Consider the following 21,855-nt stretch of genomic DNA (forward strand, 5'->3'; position numbering starts at 1 on the left):
GAGAAAGCAGAAATATCGTAAAGCAGGTGTGCTTGACAACACATCCTAAAGTATACGGACTGTTTTGCCAAAGTTTAGAGCCAACTACAGCATCAGTCCTATAAAAAAACATTAATGTAAGGACTACTGCTTATATATCAAAAATCATCTGCAAGTATAAAAAGGCAGGGACAAAGTTCATAAAGGGAAAGCAGTCAAAGAAAGATGCCCTAAAATCCACATTTGTCAAGAAAAGATAAGAAAACAAAGAACAGAGCACAAAGTAACTCAGTACTTTATCTGCAGATGAATGAATCCTTTCTTCTATAGTGTTCTGTGATTAGTTAAGCCTAAGAGTTAAGCTTTAAAAATAAGTAATAACAAACAGTGCATGTCCAATTTTAACAGTTCTAGTTGTGACATGATATTGATCTCCATGTTTATAGCTGGAAACCAGAGGAGCACAGTTTACCCTTGAGTTTTGGCTTGCTGAAGCCCTCAAGAGGGCTCAATGGGACTTGAGACGGCAGACAGACAGCCGAGCTGCTCCCTGGGATCAGTTACCTACCAAGAGATCTCCATTTGGCGGGGCTGGAAATCTTTCAATCTCGTATCTTTTCCTGCCGAACCAGCATAGCTGGAATCTTCTGTTAACTGCCAGCATAGTAATTTGCTGAGCTTCAGACTTAGCATTTTACCAAGACATAGGAAAACCTCATACATCTGCTAAGTTCAAACCTTCTAGGAACAATTCCAATAAGATGCTTCATGTTTCCTGCTCTGTGCAAAAAAAAAAAAACCCAACTCATCTATAATTGACCTTGACAGATATTGAGAACATTTGGCACCTATTAAAACCCCTTTAAGATGAGACCCTCTGAGCTATAAAAAGAAATGTAAATGTGAACTTTATACCACACTTAGTTCACTGGAAACATTACCATGGTAGGTTCAGTCAGTTATTTTCCATTGAAAAGTTATCTTAAAATATGTCCAGAACTAACTTTTTAGACACTTATTGAAGAAGTAGGAACCTTCTGTTTCATCCTACGCATCTGCTTCTTGCAGGCAAACTATTAAAAGAAACACCTGACAAAAAGATCTGCATAGCATTGTCCTTGTCCATCTGTCTGGTCCATAGATACGGACAGGGGACAGTTGGAGAAACAAAAAAACCTCACTTAATTAACTGAGAATTATTCCCACTTACAACTTACATGATCATTACAACCTCTATCAGACCACATCTAGGAAGCAAAGACAAAGCCAGGAAATATCAACAGCGAGAAGCTCTGTCTTGGTTGACACAAGGGCTGCTGTCATTAGAGCCACAACCCACTGAAGTGTCAACAAACACATCCTTAATCAAAGAACAGGAGGAGAAGATATATTGGAGGTTTTAGAGGTCCAAGAACACCACTCCCACTTGAGAAATGGAAAGGTCCAGCTTGGAAATAGGGCCAGTCAGCATTTGGCTCTCCCTGACTAATTAAAACCTAAGTATTTCGCTGTTACTTGAGGTAACCCAAGGAAAAGCCCTCTTCCCCCAACACTATCCTCACTGCTGTGATCAGCTCCTCTGTGTGAGAGTGTCTCCCAGAACTCACTGTGCTGAGACACTTTGTTTTCCATAAGCATCTGGGTCAGATGTGACAATCTCTTTCTGGAGGGAATTTTGGGAAGCGCTGGAAAACTGCTGCTTCCCAAGTGACAGAAGCAAGATTTTCTTTATGCACAGTGGGATGCAGGTGGAGGATAAAGCAAAAAGTAAACAGAAATCTCATCTAATAATGCAACACAGACAAATTCCTAATGACCAAGACGCACTCGTCTTGCAACATCTTCACAGGAAAGCTCAACCGAACCAAACCGCCCACACAGACCCAAGAAATTCATGCACTCCCAGCTCTGTTCCCCTGGGGAGTTGGCAGGGATCCTTCCCACCCCACAGGCACAGCTTTAGCACTTTGGCTACACAAAAATCCCACTTTTTCTCCTGAAACACAATAGCTCCAACAGCATCTCACAGGCCTCCAGCGTGAAATGATGAGCGATTTCTGTACACCAACACAAAACGTGCTCGACTCCGAGTGCACAAACACAAAGAGCTATTCTTGCTCAGAATCAGGTCTTGCCCAGCGCTTTTTGCTGTCATCATTCTCGAGCTGGAGCACGCTACCCTGGTACCAGGCTATTCACCGAAGCGTAGCATGTGAATCACGAACTGGGCAATAGCTGCCCATCCTTGAAAGCACAGACATTGCGATGCTGTGGGGCAAGGCTTGAATTCGGTTCAGGGCCTTTCACTTGATGAAATTGTAAAAAATTGGAACAGTCCTTCTGGCTTTGGCATTAAAAAAATCCTGCCTAGTAGAGGGAATGCCTGAGTGCACTGACAGCTCAGGACAGATGTGCCAGGATGGATGCAGAGCTACAAGAATATGGGACCGAACTGCAAACTCTCCATCTCAAAAGCAGTAGACAGATCCTGCAATCTTAAAAGACTTAGAAACAGCACAGGTTTAAGTTTAATAGTTAGCTACTGACCATGCCAATGATGTTAGGTGAATAAAAAATAAAAAATTTTAGAATTTCTCTGGAATAAATTAAATCCAGCTATTTAGAAACTGATATCCTGAAAACTAAATAAGAGCTTTCTAGCAGTCACAATAAAGTTTCACCACTATGTGGATTACCAAATAGCAAATATAACAAAAATAACTCATTTGTATAAAATTGTTGTAAATAATAAAGCTTATTTATTATTAATAATAAAGATTATTTGAAGCATGGGGATTAAAAAAAAAAAAACCAGAAAAACAACAAACACCACCACAAAGTAGCTACATCTAGGCACTGTACTGACTACCAGTGGCACAAGACCAATTCTTACTTTTCTTGCAATCACCAATATTTGTGGTTTTTCAGTATGCCAATCTGATATTACTGTTCTTGCCACTCACTCTGGCAAAAGCATATGTACTGAGAACTGTATCCTTACCCTGTGCGGGGTTCCCAGAGCCTCCAGGTTCTTTAAGGGGCAGCTTTCCTTGGTGTTAAGCATGCAAAAAACCCACAGGCCATATGCCTGTCAGGTTACTGAATGCTTTCCATTCTGAACAAACCTCGAGGGGTGTCCTCTAACATTTTCCAGGGTCACATGGATGAACTTCTCATTCCCCAAAGACGATTACAAAGTTAGATCTGCTGCAACTGTTAAAAAATTTAGGTTTAGGATTATATGGAACTATACAACTTGTCTTTATCAAAGGTGCTTAGGTGTTGGGGTTTTTTATTAAAAAACAAAACCAAAACCAAAACTGTTTCTTGTTCTCAACTTTTCCATTTAGCCCTCTTTCACATTTCATCTACCAACTTCCCTGCTATTGCAGGGGGTCAAAGTCCCTTGATCACCTCCCTAGCTGTTCTCAGAAACTCTTAAGTTTTTGAGGCTCCTCGATTTATTTTTTTGTCCATAGCGCTTTAAATTTCTAAGAAGGTGCCTGTGATCCTAAGGCTTGTAGTATGTTCTAGTGGATTTTTCATCATTTACTGCATTGTTCATGTTTGTCTGTGACAAAAGAGAACTCAAGCAAATGCTCCTGAGGGTCCACTCATATCTTGCTAAAGCAACCACCCCAAAGGAGTTTGCTTGCTAGTCCACAGCATGGCTGGTTTGTATAAAAGAGTCCTCTTCACCCCTCCAAGGAAGTTTCAAGTGAATAAATGACTCTGTTGGACTTGGAAGCAAGTTGTCCAAATTAAAACTGCATTCTCAAATGATTATTTTAAAATGACAGAAAATTAACCAGTCTGAGGTGAAGCCTTGTGAGTGTAGTTTCTCCAGTGGCAGAGAACTGGGCTTTCCACTCTTGATGCAAAGAAATATTTCAGTTGTTTCAAGACACATTTGCCATAGTTTAACCCTTACATTAATAAATAAGCCTGCATGAAAACTGTGTTCTGTGAGAAAAATATAGCAGAGAATATTCATATTTTCAATCTGATTCTAAAGATGCAGCTTCAAAATGCAAACGCAGTACGCTAGCAAACTTGTTTTGACTGTGCAAATAAATTTTTTAAAAATTGTTTCTGGAAGCCCAGAAGAAGTTGGGCTTGAAACCTCTCAGTGGAATTATATTTTTGTTCAAGCAATACCGCATAGTTTGGAAGCCACAGAAAATATCTATTAAGACAGTTGCTAATTTAGAGAAAAAATTACCCCATCTGAAACAGCGTCTGCAGTGCTGCTCTTTGCACCACAAGAAAAATATTATTGTACTGCAGTGTGTGAAGCATTGTAACAAAGATAATGCCAGGTCAAAATAATCTAACTTACAAAGAAAGGCTGAGGTTAAGGTCTTGCTTTTACTGTAAAAGATTAAGTCCAGAAGGAAGTTTAACATGAAGAAAGGGATGGAAAAAAGATGAAGTGAACGGAGAGCTAACAAACTTTTTTCTCCTGTGAACAATAAAGGCTTCCAACTCCAGGAGGATGTCTTCCAATAATGCAAATTGAGGTAAGTAAATTAAGAGACCTTAGGAAGCATTGTTCTGAACATAAAGAAATATAAGCATAGTGAGAGCATTATCAGAGCAGATTGCTTAAGTAAGGCTGAAGTAAATGTAGAGACCCCAAAGAGAACCTAGGGGAAGCTACATCCCTGCGTTAGAAACTTCAGTGCCTTAAACAATGGAGAGGACGAGTCAGGTATTTAGGAACAACAGCTCAAAGTCAGGTTGAGTAAGGGCATACCAAAACTACCTGATGGGAAACATCAAACAAAGGGGGTTTTGCATTAGGCAGTTGCCCATGCAGCAGTGTCGAGTCTCAGTCAGCCCTGGGCACGTGTGGTGGAAGACAGAGTTACCAAGAAAACTTCATGGAAGCAAGAGAGGTACCAGCGAATTTGGCAATCTCCATGATTAGGAAACAGCTGAGTGAGATGCAGAGGACCCGAGGTGTAGTCTAAGGCATCAGAAAGGAAATTAGGCGCTTATCCCCTTTAGCTGAGTTAGTTCTGAGGTAAGACAATGACAGAAAGGACAACAGAAAACCCAGCAGCGACAAGAAGTTCACTAGGTGCCAGTTTTGTACTGATGATGGCAGGAGGGAACGGAGCAGGGTCTGAATGAAACTGCTCTAAAACAAACTGATTGTCCGGAGAGAAGCAGCTGTAGAAAAAGAGGTTCTGATAGGGCATTTGTTAAAAGCAAGATGAGATAACTCAGATAACTCAAGCCCTGTGTTTCCAATGGCATGCTGAGGACGTGTGGGCGAGCAAGCTGGTGACCACCCCAGCTGACAGCCCCAGGGAGGACAACCTGGGGGAAGCAGGAACTGTCAGGGGTGGCGAGAGCAGACGCAGCCTCCCTGCCTCTCTTCTCTCCAGCACAATACACTGCTCACTTCATTCATCCAGCCTGTAACCTGTGAATGGGGACATGGAGTTCAGCATCTGTGGCTTATGGGTGGATGCTCAAGCTGACGACGCTTAAAGGTTTTAATAAGGACCAACAAAATAGCCTTTAACAAAGGCTTGGTAAAAACCAACAGAAAATCTTCCTGTCGGAATGGTGTTGAATTTTCTAATGCTGCACACAAAAATCTCAATTATACTTTGGTATTAAAGTAGGCATAAGGATAAAGTCCTCCATTCATATATGGCTTGCTCAAATCTCCAGCGTTGCTCCACAGGCAAAGCAAGACGCGAGAATACGCTGTCACATATGCACGTGGATCAGCCAGGCATCAGCTAAGAAACAAACACACATCACTAATGATACACCTTTGCCTCCAAAAGCCAGGCCATTCACACCTAAACCCAGGAGCAAATTTCTCCTTAACTGCAGCATCATTAGCCATAGAGATCTATCAGTAAGTCATCCTCTAAAGAAGCCACAAACAAATACCACCCATCCTTAAGTAATAGTAGTAGGGTCATGCCATGGTGCAACAGAGACGTACTGGGTTGCCCGAAGAGATGACCACAGCTCCCCATGCCGCCTCTCTGGCTCTTGCCTAATGCTGTCTGCCGTCACCGCATTGACTGTGATTTCCTGAATTCTCAATTCCAATTTCACATAAAATTACTCCAGCGGTATTCCTAAGAAAGAGGCAATCTACTGGGGGGAGATCAGTGGGAAATGAAGATACCAAGCATTTGAATACCACGCCAAGCCTCTTGTTGAGTAATGCAGATTTCAGCTGAATTAAACAGCACGCAGTTATACAGGACTACAAACATCTGTTTTCAAGAGGTGTCCAGATCATTAGCAGCTAATTCTACATCTCTGTTACATTCCCTGCCATATGCTGGGGGATAATCTCAGCAAGCAACAGGGATTTGCATCTCAAATCCTAACAAATCTGCTCTGCAAGGCTTCATGGTTTTTCTTATGTCACTTATTAGATAATACCTCTCAGCTGCTCCTCTCTGCTCTTTCCATGCCTTGTGTCTATTCTTTACCAGCAACCAAAGGCTCCTGCAACCTGCCTAGTAACAACTGACAATTTCTTCATGCCATCCTAGAAAAAATTTCCTCCCTTGCCAAGGGTAAATACAAAATTTACCTCCTGGATAAACTCATACTCAGGCTGTCCCTTCCACCTGCAAGAGGTCTAAGACAGGACAGTCACACACACTGGGCAGGGCTCTGAAAGTTTTTGTCCATCATTGGTGGGAGCAGCCTTCTGCTCTCATTCGAGCTCCTGGTTAGGGCTACGTGTCTGTGCATGCAGCAAACGGCATATAAAGAACAAAGGGAGAAGATCTGGGTTTATAAGCAACTTCATTAACTGAACATCAGAGATCTTTTGGGCACTTTGCTTGGCAAAATCAAGGCGCCTACACTGAAAGCTGTGATGGTACTTCTGTGGCCATAACAAATATGTATGTACACAAACAGAATTTGATCTTTGACATTAAGCAACGATAACAACAAAACCGGAGGTGACTGCAGTACTGACAAAAGACAAGAGACGGACTCCTCTGGAGCCCGAATGACTCCCTCCTCCAAGACATAAGCAGAGACATCATGAATCCATCACACTCCCCAACCCGGTGGCATCCCTTCTCTGCACAAGGAGGTACAAAATCTCACTCAAGCTTTGGCCTCTTTGTTCCCTAGCAAGGTGTTATCTGTGCTGGGCTTTCTGACAGACCTACCAGTTGCTTCAGCCCCAGGGGCATCTCCTGAATGCCGGCTGGGAAGCGGAGCAGCTGTCAGGAAGAGCTGCTGGTGTTTCCATCCTGCACATCCCATCTTCCAGATGAACGACGGCAGCGGACTTGAAACGATCTGGAATGAACTGTGGCAGACCAACCTCAGGGTGGGGAGAGCTGTGAGGATTTAGCGGTCTAGTCTCCTGCCAGCCCTCAAAGAAGCAAGCAGCATGATAAGAAGTTCCTGCAAACCCATAGCTTCCACCGAAGCCATGAGTGGTGCTGCTGCTGGCGAGGAGGGATGTGCGGACGGGATATTTTTATCTCCTCTTCATTCCCATCCCTGTCAATCCAAAACAAACTTCAACTAGTTAGAGGCGGGAAAGATGGTTCACGATGAGAAAAGGATTCCCTCGCTTGATTTGCGTGTCACCACTGGATACATGGATACGTGCCACTGCGGTGGCACAGCTGCATGAGTCCTGGCTTCCCAGCTTCCAGTAACCTTTCCAGACTAAAATAGCAGACCTACTGCTTGATTTTTAGCGGCTGAAGAGCAGCAGTAAACCGCATAAGTATTATGTAAAATGATCTTTTTCTAAGTATATGTTTATTGTGCACAGAAGAAGTGGATTTAATTACAAACAACTGGAAGTTTTTAACAGTCTGGATTGCCCCCTACTCCCTTTCTAAAAACTACGGTTTGGCAGCAGCTTTTGGGTTTCATTGCAAGTCTTCTAAGTATTTCCTTGGAAAGACTTTACACTTGGTCCCAGGCAAGAAGTCAAAATCAACATTTAAAAAGCATGCCCTGCATAATTTCCAGGATTCAGCAGCATTAAGGTATACTTATGGAAGCCAGGAGGAGAACTGCTTTTTGTGCTTTTTGACTTTGTGCATAAAGCTGGTCTTCAGACAAGGAAGTTTATATTCCAAATAATATTTTTAACTACATGCGGTCAAGTACATAACTTATCAGGCCTTTCCTCATCCCCCTCCCAAAATAAGCCTGAATGGTAAATATCTTTGCAGTATTTAGTTTTTGCTTAGACCTCTACTAGGAGCAACAGATTCTCAAATCTAACACAGAATTATTTGATGGCAGAAAAAGTTTCAAATAGCATTTTCTTAAACTCCTTCATACAGTAAAACTTCAATTCGGGCCCGATAGTGATAATCAGGCTAAATTGGCTGGTTCTGTACTGAAGTGGATTACGCACGATTTCACGGTGTGTCACCGTTATTTTGTCCAGGGGACGGAGTGCTGCCCCTTGCCAATGGGACGGCAGCACACAGGTGACTCACTGTTCCCACTGGCTCCGAGAGGGGACGGCTGACACTGCCCTCGCTCGTGTGAATAATCCCATTGAAATCACCAGGACTGACCGCCGTGGAGTTTGCAAGACTGAAACTCCTGGTTTGATCCAAAGGCCAAGAATGACATTTCACCCATTTCATCTATTTGCTAATCAAACAGGCCTTTGCAAATTGCTTCCGATTTTCCAATAGCAGTGCGCATGGCACTTTTGGATATGCATGTTTAAGGACTATCCACTCAAATTTTATCTCAGTTTTTGTTTGTGGGAAAAACAGATAAGGAGTATTTTCCTTGTGAATATTTGAAGTGTTTTTAAACAAAGACATATTCTTCTGAAATATCGGCAAATTGAGTCCTGCATCACTCACCACCTAAAACCACAAAATGCTACAGACAAGAGATTAAGCTTCACAGAAGCAGAGAGAAATGAGAGCACAAGTAGTGGTAAGGAATCAGGCTTAGAGGAGAAAATATCTTTCAGCTTTTACAGTCTAAAAGGTATTGTTATATGTTTTTAATCAACACAGAAAAATCGGGTCTATCAAATTGTGCATTTCCTGTGTGGAGATAAGGCAAGGAAAGCATCAAGAGAGTGTTTTATGCAGTATGTTTCTTCCAAGCAGATGGTTTTCACTGGTATTTATAAAAAACAAAATCCGAATGCAGATTTTCAGGTTACAATAGCATGCCCTTCTCCTCAGTGTCTCCGTTTCCTCCCCTTGTAAAGTCCCAGTCCCACAAATCCCCCAGTGCTCCAGAAAACCTCTCAGCTAACCAGCGATCTTGAGATTTTCAGCATAAAAAACAACCAGGAAAAATGCAAAACCAAACAAATACAGCCCACAAACTAAAAATTTTGTTTGTCAGGGGGTGGGGAAGGGAAGAGGAAGAGGTTGTGGTGTAACGCATGATGAGGATGTCGCCGAGAACAAGAAGGACAAACCCTGTAAAGCGGTTGGGGTTTTTTTTTTTTCCACCCCTCATTTCTGCAGCAGCATCTCCCCATCGGAGCTGCCGATCAGGCACAGTTGGAGCTTTGCACCCTGCGCGCCCCAGGGGACCGGAGCCCCTCTCTGGGCACCACCACTGAGCAGTCATGCTCTGTAATAGCTTGGGGACAGACAAGCAAGACAGCTGCTGGTTTCCACTATGGGCTGTCTGTGCTCCAGGCTATGTGGACTCAAAGCAGTTTCCTATCTCCACCAAGAAGCCAACAGAGCTCACGAACTCTGGGAAAGTAAGTGACGGGATTGCACAGTTGTTGGTGTCCCAGTCAAACTGCCACAAGCAAAATTAAAGAGTTAGAAAGGACTAAAGCAGTCGCCTTGCTTTAATGCCTGAAACTTGTCTCCTGCAGTGTGAGGCAGGATGAGAAGCTCAGAGTAACCCTACGCTGTCTTCCTCGGAGGTGGCAACTGTGCTCTCTGAATGCCACCCAAGGGAGTAGATGTAGCACAGGCATCAGTTAGGGCACTCACCTGTACACTGAAACTAAACCTGTACCTACTCACTTACTCAACCGACAGGCATGAGCCCAGCTGTTGCACTGCCTCACAACTCCTTTCATCATGTGAAGGAAGATGGAGGTGAAGATGGAGCCCCTTCGCTTTCACCAGGAGTAAAGAAGACATCCTAATCCCTGGGGTACTCTGCTATTTTTGCCTTGACAAAAAGAGAAAGGACACTTAGAAGAACAGTAAAAGTATAGTTCTGAGGTTATTTTGATTTGCAATGATGAGAAAACAGAGATGGGCTCTCCACAAACATGTGCCAACTAGTCCATGATTCTTCAGAAAGCTTCAGAAAGCTTCACAACTTTCTTACAAACCGTGGAGCTGGAGCCTGGAGAATCCCTTCCACCAGCCTTTGGTTCCTGCACATGCTGGCACACAACACACATTCACCAGTAGCAAGACCACGATCTGAATTGTTTCAGTATATCAGGGAAATCTAACATCTCTGCAACATGACAGGAACAATTTATAGTTCAGGCTCATGTTTCTGGCTGCCCTGACTGCCCCATAGCCAGTGTTGAATGGGCCAAGGGAGCAGCATACGCCTTACAAGCTCCTCTGCAGTGCAACCTGCTCTGCAGTGGTCAGTAACAGCACTTGGTCGAGACATCGCCGAACTTCAAAATCAAATGAATGCTCCCAAAATGCAAGCATTAGATTTTAAAAGCAACTTATTTGGGGTTACTGTTCCTATAACTTAATGCAGAAGAAGCCTGCGGTAGGCACAGATGTGAGAGCTGCTCGGTGGGGGTGGGATCACAGCACTGCACAGGACAGCCCAGGGCAGGAAGATCCAGCGAGGGCTCAGAAAGCTCTCCCATCACATCTGAAATCACGCTTTAAAATGAAAGCCTCTTCCATGAAAATCCACATAAAAATGCTTTTCCAGTCACGCTGGCAGAATTCCACCTTACACATAAATCACCTTCAGTTCACAGGGGAAGTTGCAGGGGACGTTTTCAGGAGCAGCTCCCACAGCTCTTTCCCACTGGCGCTGTGATAAATGCCATCCCCATTCAGGGCACACACATGGGATGGGTGAGGGGTAGGGCCCTCTGTTCATTTGTTTTTCCTCTGAACCTGATATACTTCCTTAAGGTCAAAGTCACGAAGTCACGGCAGCATTGCTATGCACAAATAAACCTGTGTGAAGCTGCGCTGGGGTAGGAGCGTGTGGATTTGGTTTCTGAAAATAGCGCTGAATACATTGACAGCCTAGTGCCAAGCTCAGCCTTATGGGACGGACACGTACCAGGGGACAGGAGGCACCAGGCTGGTTTGGTTGGTGTATTGTCTATGATTTCTGTATGGAAATCCCTCCTTGCAAGAAGATTTAATTGTGCTTAGGATGGGAAAAAGGTGAAGGAATAGTCCTTCAGTTGGAGGAAACCCCCCCAACTCTTCCTCCAATTTGGAATCAGAATTTAACTGGCTTTTCCTAGGAATTTCAGCACTCCCCCACCCCTTCCAACACACTACAGCAGAGACAGAAGTGGCTCAACATAGCAAGACTGTAGATTGTAAAACTGCATCTTATTCCTTGTTAGGAACCAACCCATCCTCCTCAGCATCCAGTTCCTTCACTGGGCAAAATAAATAGTAGCAACTTTCTGACATCTGTTTAACACCCTCTGCCTCCCTACCCACCCCACATTCCTCAATGCAGAGAATATTCATCAATTTTTTTTCCTTTTAGTGACATGCAAATCTTACAGAATGCTACTCAGACACAGATACTGTGGATTTTCTTTGCAGAGGGAACAAGTTAGAGGAAGTAAAGAAAACTTCAGTGAGCTATTTATAAAGCATACAGTGCCTTCTTCCTCAAATGCTTCACTGACCAGGGCAACAATGAGAATAAGTCATGGAGTTCAAATTCCCTTCTTGAGACACATGCTTCAGGTCTGAATATCTAAAACATCACGGATTTATATGCCTGGTAACCAGGCTTTCTTATGACAAGTATCCGAGCTGTCCTCACTTCAGGGAATTGCCAAGTTTTTTTCTTGCCATTTTTAAGTTACAGCAATTAGAAGGAAATTCAATGAAATCATGCGTATTTGTGAATAAGTACACTCCCAAATTTAAGGGAGCCAGGAGAGAACTGCATCTAATTAGAACTAACTGCACTCTTCAAGGTTTTTCCTCAATGAATGTGAGCACACCTTATGGAGACGTGTGAGTATCCATAGCACACAAAAGGGCCATAAAGAAACTATTCACATTTCTGTTGGGATGACTATTAATCCCTTTTTTCTGACAGTACAGGTTTTGATAAAGCTAGGATTGCTGGCTAACACACTTTTCAGCTAGATGCCTGTGCACAAGTGGACCTCCAGAAGCCAAGGTATTGTCTGCAGGAGGCTGTTCAAGGGCAGACAACACCAGAAAGGCACCAAAATTTTATGCAAAGGTGGCCCACATTTCCATGTAAGAAGCTCACCTAGGCATCGAGCAATGGGGATTAGCTCATGCAAATTGCATGAAGCCCACCCTTTAGACTGAAATGCTGTAGCCAGGATGGATAGGCCAGTATCTCTCTCTCTCTCCTAGTATAAGGTCCAACCCTGCTGAACAATATGTCGAAGCAGCGAGTAGTTATTTATGACAAACACTCAAAGGGCCTAAGCCCTCCACCTGCACAGGGCAAAAATAGTCATTGACTTCCGAAAAATCTCGAGGTTACAGGAGACGCCAAAGAAGGAGAACCTGAACAAACCACCAGCTAGTACAAATGCTTTCAGTAATAACACTTGAGAGTGTTAAAAATTAAAACATCAGTCACGTAGTTTCAGCAGTGTTACTGGCAGACTAACAGGCTAACATGCACACAAACGCTTCTAGTTCTGCATGGAAATTTTTGCAGGAATAATTACATGCCTGACCATGACAGTGTAGTGTATATTTGGAGTCAAGGTGGGACGGCATTCTACAAACTCAAAAGAGAAATTTCTCATCCCTCCTTCCCAAGGAAGCCATATAAAGAACAAGGGTTAATAGGGACTTACTAGATTCTTCTAACAGAAGAAAAATGGGTAGACATCAGGTATGGAAACCAGAGTGGTCATAGCTGGAGACTACTTCCCTAACCCTGACTGCAGGGGTTTCACACAACCTGAAAGAAGAAAACAAAATTTCTCTAGTCCAGATATTCTACCTTCAGGCACCTGCCAGCCCTGCCCCACACACCTCTTTAAGGCAGCATACAAGAACACGAACACACCTCCAGCACATACATTGGAGGTAAATGCTGAGAAACCAGATAGAATTTGAACGACATTTTTGTAGGCAGCTCCAAAAACTTCACAAGTGCCTCATGAATCAGACAGAAGGAGTTTGCTTGTACTTTATTACAGCAGTAAAGTTTGAACTATAAATAACTTTATGGTGCTTGGATCTCCTCTCTCTTCTTTTCCTGTTCCTTAATTTTCTTTTATTTATTTCCAAAAATTTTTTTCTTTTAAGAAGCACCCAGTCCTCCTCTCTCCCGTTTCTTCACTGCTGGTCCACTCCATCAGCTATTCCCAACCATGACACTGCCAGGTCTAGAGAAACCCTTGCACAGGAGACAGTTCAATTTAAGATGTCCCAGTGCAGAAAGGAGCCAGCAGTTGCACAGAAGCAATCACGACATTTTGTCTGCTCTGGAAACAGATGATGCTGACCTAGCAACAGGACGACAAGCCTCTGCCAGACCTGTTACACCTAAACCAGCAGCAGTTTGAGCCTACCATGCTAGCCACTAGTTGAAAATACAACAGCACAGGTGAGACCTAAGCACCACCATTTAATTGATATCGTGCTCAGCAGGTAACCTCTTCGTAACTATAAATAGAGGGTATAAATAGAGATTTTCACAAGTCTGCATTTCCCATTAAAGTCAGGCCACCCATTCACACCTGAAAACCCTCTTTCCATTCCCCCAAAAAAACTTCACAGGCCTCAGCTGCCCTAATAACAAACTTCTGACTTCAGTCAACTTGTGTGCTAGGTGAGTCTTCTTTCAGGCAAGAAACATGGTGGTTTCAGTCACTACTTGAGATGCCAGTAGGTGCCACCACCATCCTTTCAACAGGTGGAAAGGAAAAGCTGCTACCTTCCTTCAGAATAACAGAGATGGAATAAACAGCTAAAAAACAATAGTCAAAAAGAGAGCACTGCTGGGGTGGAGTTTTAGCTTTGAAAAAAAGTCTCCAATAACTCTGAAATTAGGCCCATGGCTACACATGAATATGGCCTGTCTAGAGTGATGGATGATGATCTTTATCCCACCAAGCATTTAATGAGTAAAAATACAGATTACCACTAACACAGAGATTGCATATATGCTGGGGAAGGGGAGAGATGATGCACATCTATGCTGCTGTGTGTCTGCACAGCTGTGGTTGGTCCTAGGGATCAGGGGATCCCCCAGACTCCTCACTCCCTTCCCACAAAAATCCATGCTTATGTATGCAAAGAGCATCCCTTCAGCATTAGCTGTAACTGTGAAAGTAATTATTTTGCAGTTTGGATTTCTATACAGGGAACATCATCCTAGCATCAATACAGTATGCCATCCATTAGCAGACCTTCATCGTAACACTTTTATAGCAGTGCTGCTGTAGGTTTCCTGACACCTTCCGTTGCCAGATCCTGTTTGAAGCAACTCAAACTTTGCCAAACTTCAAACATGCTGGCTGAAGCTCTCCACGCCATGTGTCTGCCTGAGGCTAATGATTTTTTTTTTGTTTGTATGGAGGTGGTACAAGGAAAAAGTCACAGTCAGGAGCTCTTGAGGGGAAAAAAAAAAAACAACCAAAAAACAAAAAACCCCCAAAACCCCACACCACACCCAACAAACCACACCACCCAAAACAAAGAAAAAACCAGGGAATTATGAGTAGCTTGCCTGTCTCCTTTCTATGAAATTTTAAAAGGGGAGCAGGAGAGAAACTATGTTACTAACTGATCTAAAGCATAGAGGTGCCAGTGCTGAACACACTACATCACTCTGAGGTTCAGCGAACATTCACCAAATCACATCACAGGTCCTGGAGCCAGCATTGCTTGCATACTGGGTAAAGCCTTGTTAAAGTTTGCAAAGATTTTCAGGTATTTTTGTTCAGGGTAAACAAGCTCCAGACCCAGAAGATCTCTGTTTACCAACTGAACAGGCAGCACTATGCCATCAAGCACATTTTGTATACAGCAGTGGGAACCGGACAGGACTCGTCTTGCAGAGGCTCTTCATGGTAAAGAAAGACCCATAATTAGCATACCACCTCCTGGTGTCCACAGCAGGATCGTCATGTCAGTGCTGGAAAGTACTGGGCAAATGGAAACCACAGAGATTCCCATGTCCAAGTGTTCTTGTAGTATCTGGTAATTACTGGGAACCCTATTGGAAAATATTGTAATTCCTTCACCACTAATGACAGTCCATTTGGAGAACAACTGTGTACTGCTGCCCTGCCAGCTGCTATCGCAGTGTGCAGGGGACAGGTTGTTCAGCAGAGCCCCCCCGTTACAAGATACTCGCATCGCAAACTTCCCCTAGGACTGAACGCAGGATGTTTTTTGATTTTTCCTATTCCTGCTTTTCTTAAAGGGGAAACTAAATACCGACTTGGTATAAGATGTTTAGTGTCAAAAATCTTGTTCTCAAGAATTAGGAAGCAACAGGATAAAGGTTCCCTCTACATTTTTAATTTATTCTGTTCTGTACATCTTTTACACACTCCTCTAATTCTCTCCTGCTTTTTTGCAGGGTGTATGCCCCCTCTTCTAGCTCGCAATGCATGGGGCACAAAAAACGAATCGGTTGTAAGTGAATGCAACTATTGTCAACAAGGACAAGCTCCTGTGAGATGGAATTTCGTCAAGTGCTTGAACACATGCCTATCTTTATAACCGCGTATCTTCCCCTCCCCAGCCGCCTGATCCCTGAGAGAAGCAGTGTCAGGACAACCACCTCACTGTAAGTGAACAAGACAGGGAATCACAACAAGAGAAAGGATATCTCATGGGATTTGCCATTAAATGCTGCCCTGGAGAACCAGACCGGCTTCATTCTGCTGCAGAGCTGCTGTGGCCGACCGAGCAGCACGCAGCTTCCATAGCAGGCACCCATCTGTGCTTCTCGCTCCCTGGGTTGCACTTCAGAGCATCTAAAGCTCGTGTTACAAAAGTGCTGAGTGTTCACAACCATGAGGTCCATGCTCTAAACACACGAAGCGTTACTAAAAAAAAAAGTTGAGTACTACAGAGAAAAATTAGCGTTAGGCAAAGACTGGGCATTTAAAGTCAGTGGTAGCTTCAGACAATTTTAGCTTTAGTCTGTGGTGGCATTTCCCTCTTCAGCATCTACGAAAGGAGAACGATACCACCTCATTTCACAGCAGTGCCGCGCACTGACATTTATGAAGCATTCAGTCCCTGCAGTGATCAGTACTACAGAAAAGCCCATGAGGAGTTCAACAGTTCTTTATTCAGTACAGGGTATGGATGGTGTGTCATAAATAGGGCACAGGGTGACACATTGTATGAGGAGGATAAGAATATTGAATAGCTGCTCATTCACTGCACAGCATCCATCTTGTGCCCTGAATGAAGTACCAGCCCTGTGGAAAAAAAATACAATGTAAACCATACAAGACAGTCTTTAATTATATGGTATGGAGGCGCTTACCATACAGCATACACACAGAGAGGGTGACTGTGGTTAGTCTTCACGCTGATATTTCCTAGCTTTTTAAAGTATGTTTTTCTTCCTGTATAATATATTCCCCCTATAAAAACTTCAAATTTGCATGCCCTATATTCATATTTGTACCAATATAAATATTTCTGTTAGAAACATTTTTACTTAAGCACTGATGTAGGTAAGATTTGGAATGGCCATTATTTAATATATTGTAGTTTAATATAAATACCTAAGGTGACAAATGCATATATCTATACTGGTATATTGATATCCACATTTCCTTTTCAATGTGGGAATAAGCTACAAGTATTTTTCACACAGGTAAGAGTTCAGCCTGAGAGAGTGAAAAAAAACTTAAGTACACAAAGATTGGCAAAGCACCAAGACGAGACCAGCCCAAGTTCACTCTCTTACAGCAAACCAGATCACAGAAGAGAAGGAAGGTCATGGTAAAGCAACACATACACCAGGAGAGCTGAGCGACGGTTTCAGACAGGGTGGGTTTTTATTGCAAAATACTAACTTATCAAAAGCATTAAAATCCCTCAGACAGGACTACAATTCTTGTTTCCATATACTTGTCATAAAATAAAAAAACATAAGTGAATTTGAATTATACTTTAAAGTCTTAAAAAAAGATAGAGGAAGACCCGCATTACTGTCACCAGTGAGAAAGCACACACAGAATGGAATTGTTTTATGGCAAAGTTTAAAATCCTTTCCCCCATAAGCACACACTTTCAGTTTTAGAGCCAGGATTGCTCTCAAACAAAAAACCACCCCATGCACTGAAAAAATCACCCTCCAATACCCAGTAGTAACCCTGAACTCTCACTATGTTGCCAACATAACAATGACTGTAATCTTGGAGTTGTGACTTGTACAGTACACTAAACATAATCCAATGAGATTACACCTGACTGTTTTTGTGAAAGGAAAATGCACGAAGCAAAAAACTACTCTACCGCAAGTACAAAGTCAGATTATTGCTTCAAAAATAGAGCAGATATAAGATCTTTGCTCTACTGAAACCAAGAGAAGTTTCAGGAATCAGGAATTTACCTCACACATCTGCGGTGATGAAAAAGGACTGAAAAAATGATGAAAAAGACCTAAAATGAATTAACATGACATACAGATGTCCACTGAGTAACTACACCCATGCACTGCACATCCCTGAGCACTCGGATAAAGTGAGGAACTTCTCCTTCCAAAAAAGGAACTGCAACATGGAAACATAAATATCAGCTGTGCTAAAGAGCACTAATCTGAGTAATACCCCGAGTAACAGACTAGAGCTTACAGCTGTAATGTGTGTTATATACACACTACAACATCAAAACACATGCAGGCACAGATACCTGTGACTTTGTGCACTCCCTGTATTCTGAACAGCCGAGCACACGATAGGAGGAAACACTCTAGATTTGCAAGTACAACTTTGCAGCCCTTGAAAGCATATGAGCTAACACAGCCATATGTTAAAAATATTTAGTTTTGGGGACCAACCAGACCTGAAGCATCAGTGCAGTTTTCATTTAAAATTCTGTTACGCTCAAAGAAAGAGTGTCCACCTGTGTTTTCCTTTGCTATCCACGTCAGCAATATGCTCCTGCAGGAGCACATCAGCCTAAAAAGCTGGGAGCACAAGTAAGAAACCATGAGTACCTACTGCAGCTTTTGCTTCAACCCCAAGCGAGGACACATCCCTGGCTCTGTACTTCTTCCGTCTTCCCCCCCCCCCATCCTAACTCCATTTCTTGGAAGAAGACTCAGTTGCAGCTTTAAATCCCAGCTAGACGCTCCTGCCCCCCTCATTCAATATTACTGTCCTGCGTTATTTGCATGTGCAATCCATAGGCATCTAGGTGAAGTCTCAGCACAGAGACACTCAGCTGTGGCAGCAATACCAGCAGATGTACATAAAGTGTAATCAAATGTACCCCAAACTTCATATTCCAGTTTAGAAATAGAAAATTCACAAAGTAACAGTGAGAGCGGGATGCAGGGGAGAAGCAGCAAGGGAAGGAAGCTAACTGGAAAACTGACAGTCCCTGAGCAAGGAGCAGGGAAATGGGTCTCTTAGGCATCCCAAGATTTACAAGAGGGCCAAAAAGTGACTTCCTGCTATTCAAGTCCAGGCTGAAATATAATAAAACACTGCCAGCATAACACTGACTCATATCCATCAGATTTATAAATCAGTACTTCGACAAAGAATGCTCTCTCTGTTGGCTTCACCATAGATAATTTTAAATTGCTAAGTTGTTTAACCCACTCAATGTTTAATGTCATTTCTGCAATAACCAGTTTTGTGGCACAACATGTTAGAAGCAATATTAAAAAACAGGCAACTGAAATATTGCCTACTGCAAATACAGAAGCCTATCAGATAGCATTTAAGTCATAAAGGCTTGCAGATTAACATCAAAATTAGCCCTACTGGGTTTTTTCTTTCCCCTAATTATTTCATCTACAAAGAAAAACCAATTCTCACAGCTCCTTCTTCAAGCACTTGTTTACTAGAGAAAAAACTCGGAATATGTTATAAAAAACAAACCAAAACCAACCCTGAACTGTAAAATACCTACGGTGTTGCCTGTGCTTGAAAGGAAAGCCACGTCGGTTAGAGGTGTGATTTCTTACCAATACAGTCGCAGCATACAAGCTTTAGTCTTTACACAGGGGTAGCGCAACCCCCTTCTCACAAGAAGAAAGTACACCTTTATGAACAGACTTACATCAGTATAGCTACAACCACATCAAAAAAAGCTGTACTTCTAGAATAAAAACTTTTACCACTAAGAGTCAGAAAACTATGTCCAATATTGTTTTCTAAAGCTCCTTAAAGTTCAGGTCCTCAATTACAGGCTACAAACACATACCAAAAAGATCAGGGCCAAATCTTGCTATTTATCACATGCGGTACCACACACGCCTCAGGGGATAGGAGGCTCTTGAGTTATTTGCAGACATTTGAAAATATTCCCTATTATTCCAAGATGTTCAGAATTAAGCAATCCACTTGTGCAGGATAATCTGTGCTCCACCTGCACTGTGCTGGGGGGGCAGCAAAAACATTTCCAAGCCCCTTTGGCTTACCTGAAGGCCAACACATGACTTTCTACGACCGTTTGCGTTGCGGTCACGTACCGTACACGCTCAGACATCGCACAACGCAAGCGGCTAAAGAGAAGGTGTCTTTCCAAGGGGCTTCCCTCAGGATGGGAGCCCCGTGCCGGAGCATCTCCGGCCGGGCAGCCCTGCGCAGAGATAAGGTGCCACGCAGTAAGCAGGTGCTAGTGCGTGGGAGTGCGAGGCAGCGAGGAATTAAATGAGCCTCGGTCGTAGAGGCTGAAACTTGCCCAGCGTGTGTTTTGGGAGGTGGGGCAGGCAACAGCAAAATAAAAAACGAACGCACACAGAGAAACTCAGGCTTTCTCCTCACAGAAAAACTGCACCAGCTCAATGAACTCGCCTTCTTCCCCTGTGGTCCCAGTGAGCGGCTTTATGTCGACAGCCACTTGGGGGGGGGGGGCGGGAGGGGGAGCGGACATGGCACCTCTGTGGGGACCGAGCAAGTCCCCTGAAGGGGGGGTGAGGCGGGCTGTCACCTCCCCCGGGCCGGCCACAAGCTCCCGCCACAGCGACGGCTGCACTGGCAGCCGCCACGGCACCCCGGCCCGGCCCCGAGCCCCCGCGGTCAGCGGGACCCCAGCGCAGCCTCCCGCCGCGGCATGGGGGGTCCCACCGAGAGTTCCCGCCTCCCCCCCCCGGGGGCCGGCGACCCCCGCCCGGCGGCGGCAGAGCCCGGACGCGCTGAGGCGCGGCCGCCCACGTGAGCGCGGCGCCCCGCCCCGGCCCACCCGCGACCGCCGCCCACTCCGCGAGCGCGGGGCCGCCGGGCACCGGCTCTGACAGCGGCTTCCGGGCCGCCCCGCACCTGCCGGACCTGGCCGGGCCGGGCCGAGCTGAGCCGAGCCGGGCCGCCCCGCTCCCGCCCTGGCTCACCCAGCAGCAGCAGCCGGTGCGTCTGCTTGTACTCGCGCTTCTCCGCCTTCAGCGTCTTGTCGATGCTCTTGCTCCGCTTCTTGTCCGCCCGCTCCTTGGCCACCAGGTCCTGCCGCAGCCGGTGCCGCACCTGCGGGTCGCCGTGCTCCCCCGCCGCCGCCGCCGCGGTGGAGGGGGGGATGTCCGCCTCGCCGCCGCGGCCGCCGTAGGGCGCGGAGGGGTGCGCGGCGGCCAGGCGGGAGCGCAGGCTGTAGCACAGCCCCATGGTACCGGAGCTGCCCGCTCTACCGCGCCGCGGGCATGCTCTCCGCCGGGCCGGGCGGGGGCGAGGCGGCGGCGCCCGGCGGCCTCTTAAAGTGGCCCCGCTCCGCCGGGGCTGCGGAGCGCGGTGTCCCGTCCCGCCCCTCCCCTCGGCCGGTCCCCCGCGCCGCGGCCGGCGGCCACACGTGATGCGGACATGTTTACCGTATTCTCTGGAAAGCGGCCCCCCCCACCCCCACCCCCGCCGCAGCCTCCCGGTGGTGGCGGGGCGGGGAGGTGGGGGTGAGGGTGAGGAGGGGGGGACGACACCGCCGTCCCGCCGCGCCCGGGGCCGGCTGCGGCTCTGCGGGCTCCCCTCTTCGCTCCTGCCCCGCGGGGAAGCCGCCGGCCAGAGAGCCACCGGGAGAACCGTCGGTCAGCTCTGCCCGTTTCCAGCACCCCCAACCACCCTTAGCTATTCGCGGGTTTGCTGTTGCACCCCGGCCGCGGTGACCCCAGCCGCGGGTCCGGGTCGGGAGGTGAGGTGAGGTGAGATGCCAGCCTCTGGGATGTCGTGGGGATGCTGCGGCGGGCGGGAAGAGCCCTGGTCCACGGGAGAGCTCATGTCCAGTTTGAACACTGCGGCCGAGCTCCTCCACCACGATGTCTCAGCCCACTGGGGATCAGGACGTGACACCCGAGATGTGCGCCATTTTCGTGCCCCAGTTTTTCTGCACTTCCTGCCACACGCATATTTGTCAGTGGCTTCTTGTTATTTTCTACCGACACTTGTCATCCAGTGGAGAAGTTAATGATGGAGCTTGCTCTCTCGCTCTCCCCCTCTCCGCTGGAGGCACCGCATCTGCCTTCTTACAACAAACTTCAAATTCACCTCCTCAGTTGCTATCCGTTTACCTGGCTTGGGGTGATGATGCTGGTTGT

The 21,855-nt window shown here is 45.4% G+C and overlaps 1 protein-coding gene across 1 annotated transcript in view; it reads right to left on the reverse strand.

Moving 5' to 3' along the window:
- Positions 1-20,995, reverse strand: part of GNAS (GNAS complex locus) — a 161,555-nt gene extending 140,560 nt beyond the window's left edge. The window contains exon 1 of the mRNA XM_052786525.1: positions 20,674-20,995. Coding sequence (XP_052642485.1) covers positions 20,674-20,938 — 265 coding nt within the window. The 5' untranslated portion in view covers positions 20,939-20,995. The remainder of the gene's footprint in view (positions 1-20,673) is intronic.
- Between the last annotated feature and the right edge of the window lie 860 nt (positions 20,996-21,855).

Source organism: Harpia harpyja, chromosome 1 (assembly GCF_026419915.1).
Source record: "Harpia harpyja isolate bHarHar1 chromosome 1, bHarHar1 primary haplotype, whole genome shotgun sequence".
Taxonomy (NCBI): Eukaryota; Metazoa; Chordata; class Aves; order Accipitriformes; family Accipitridae; genus Harpia; species Harpia harpyja.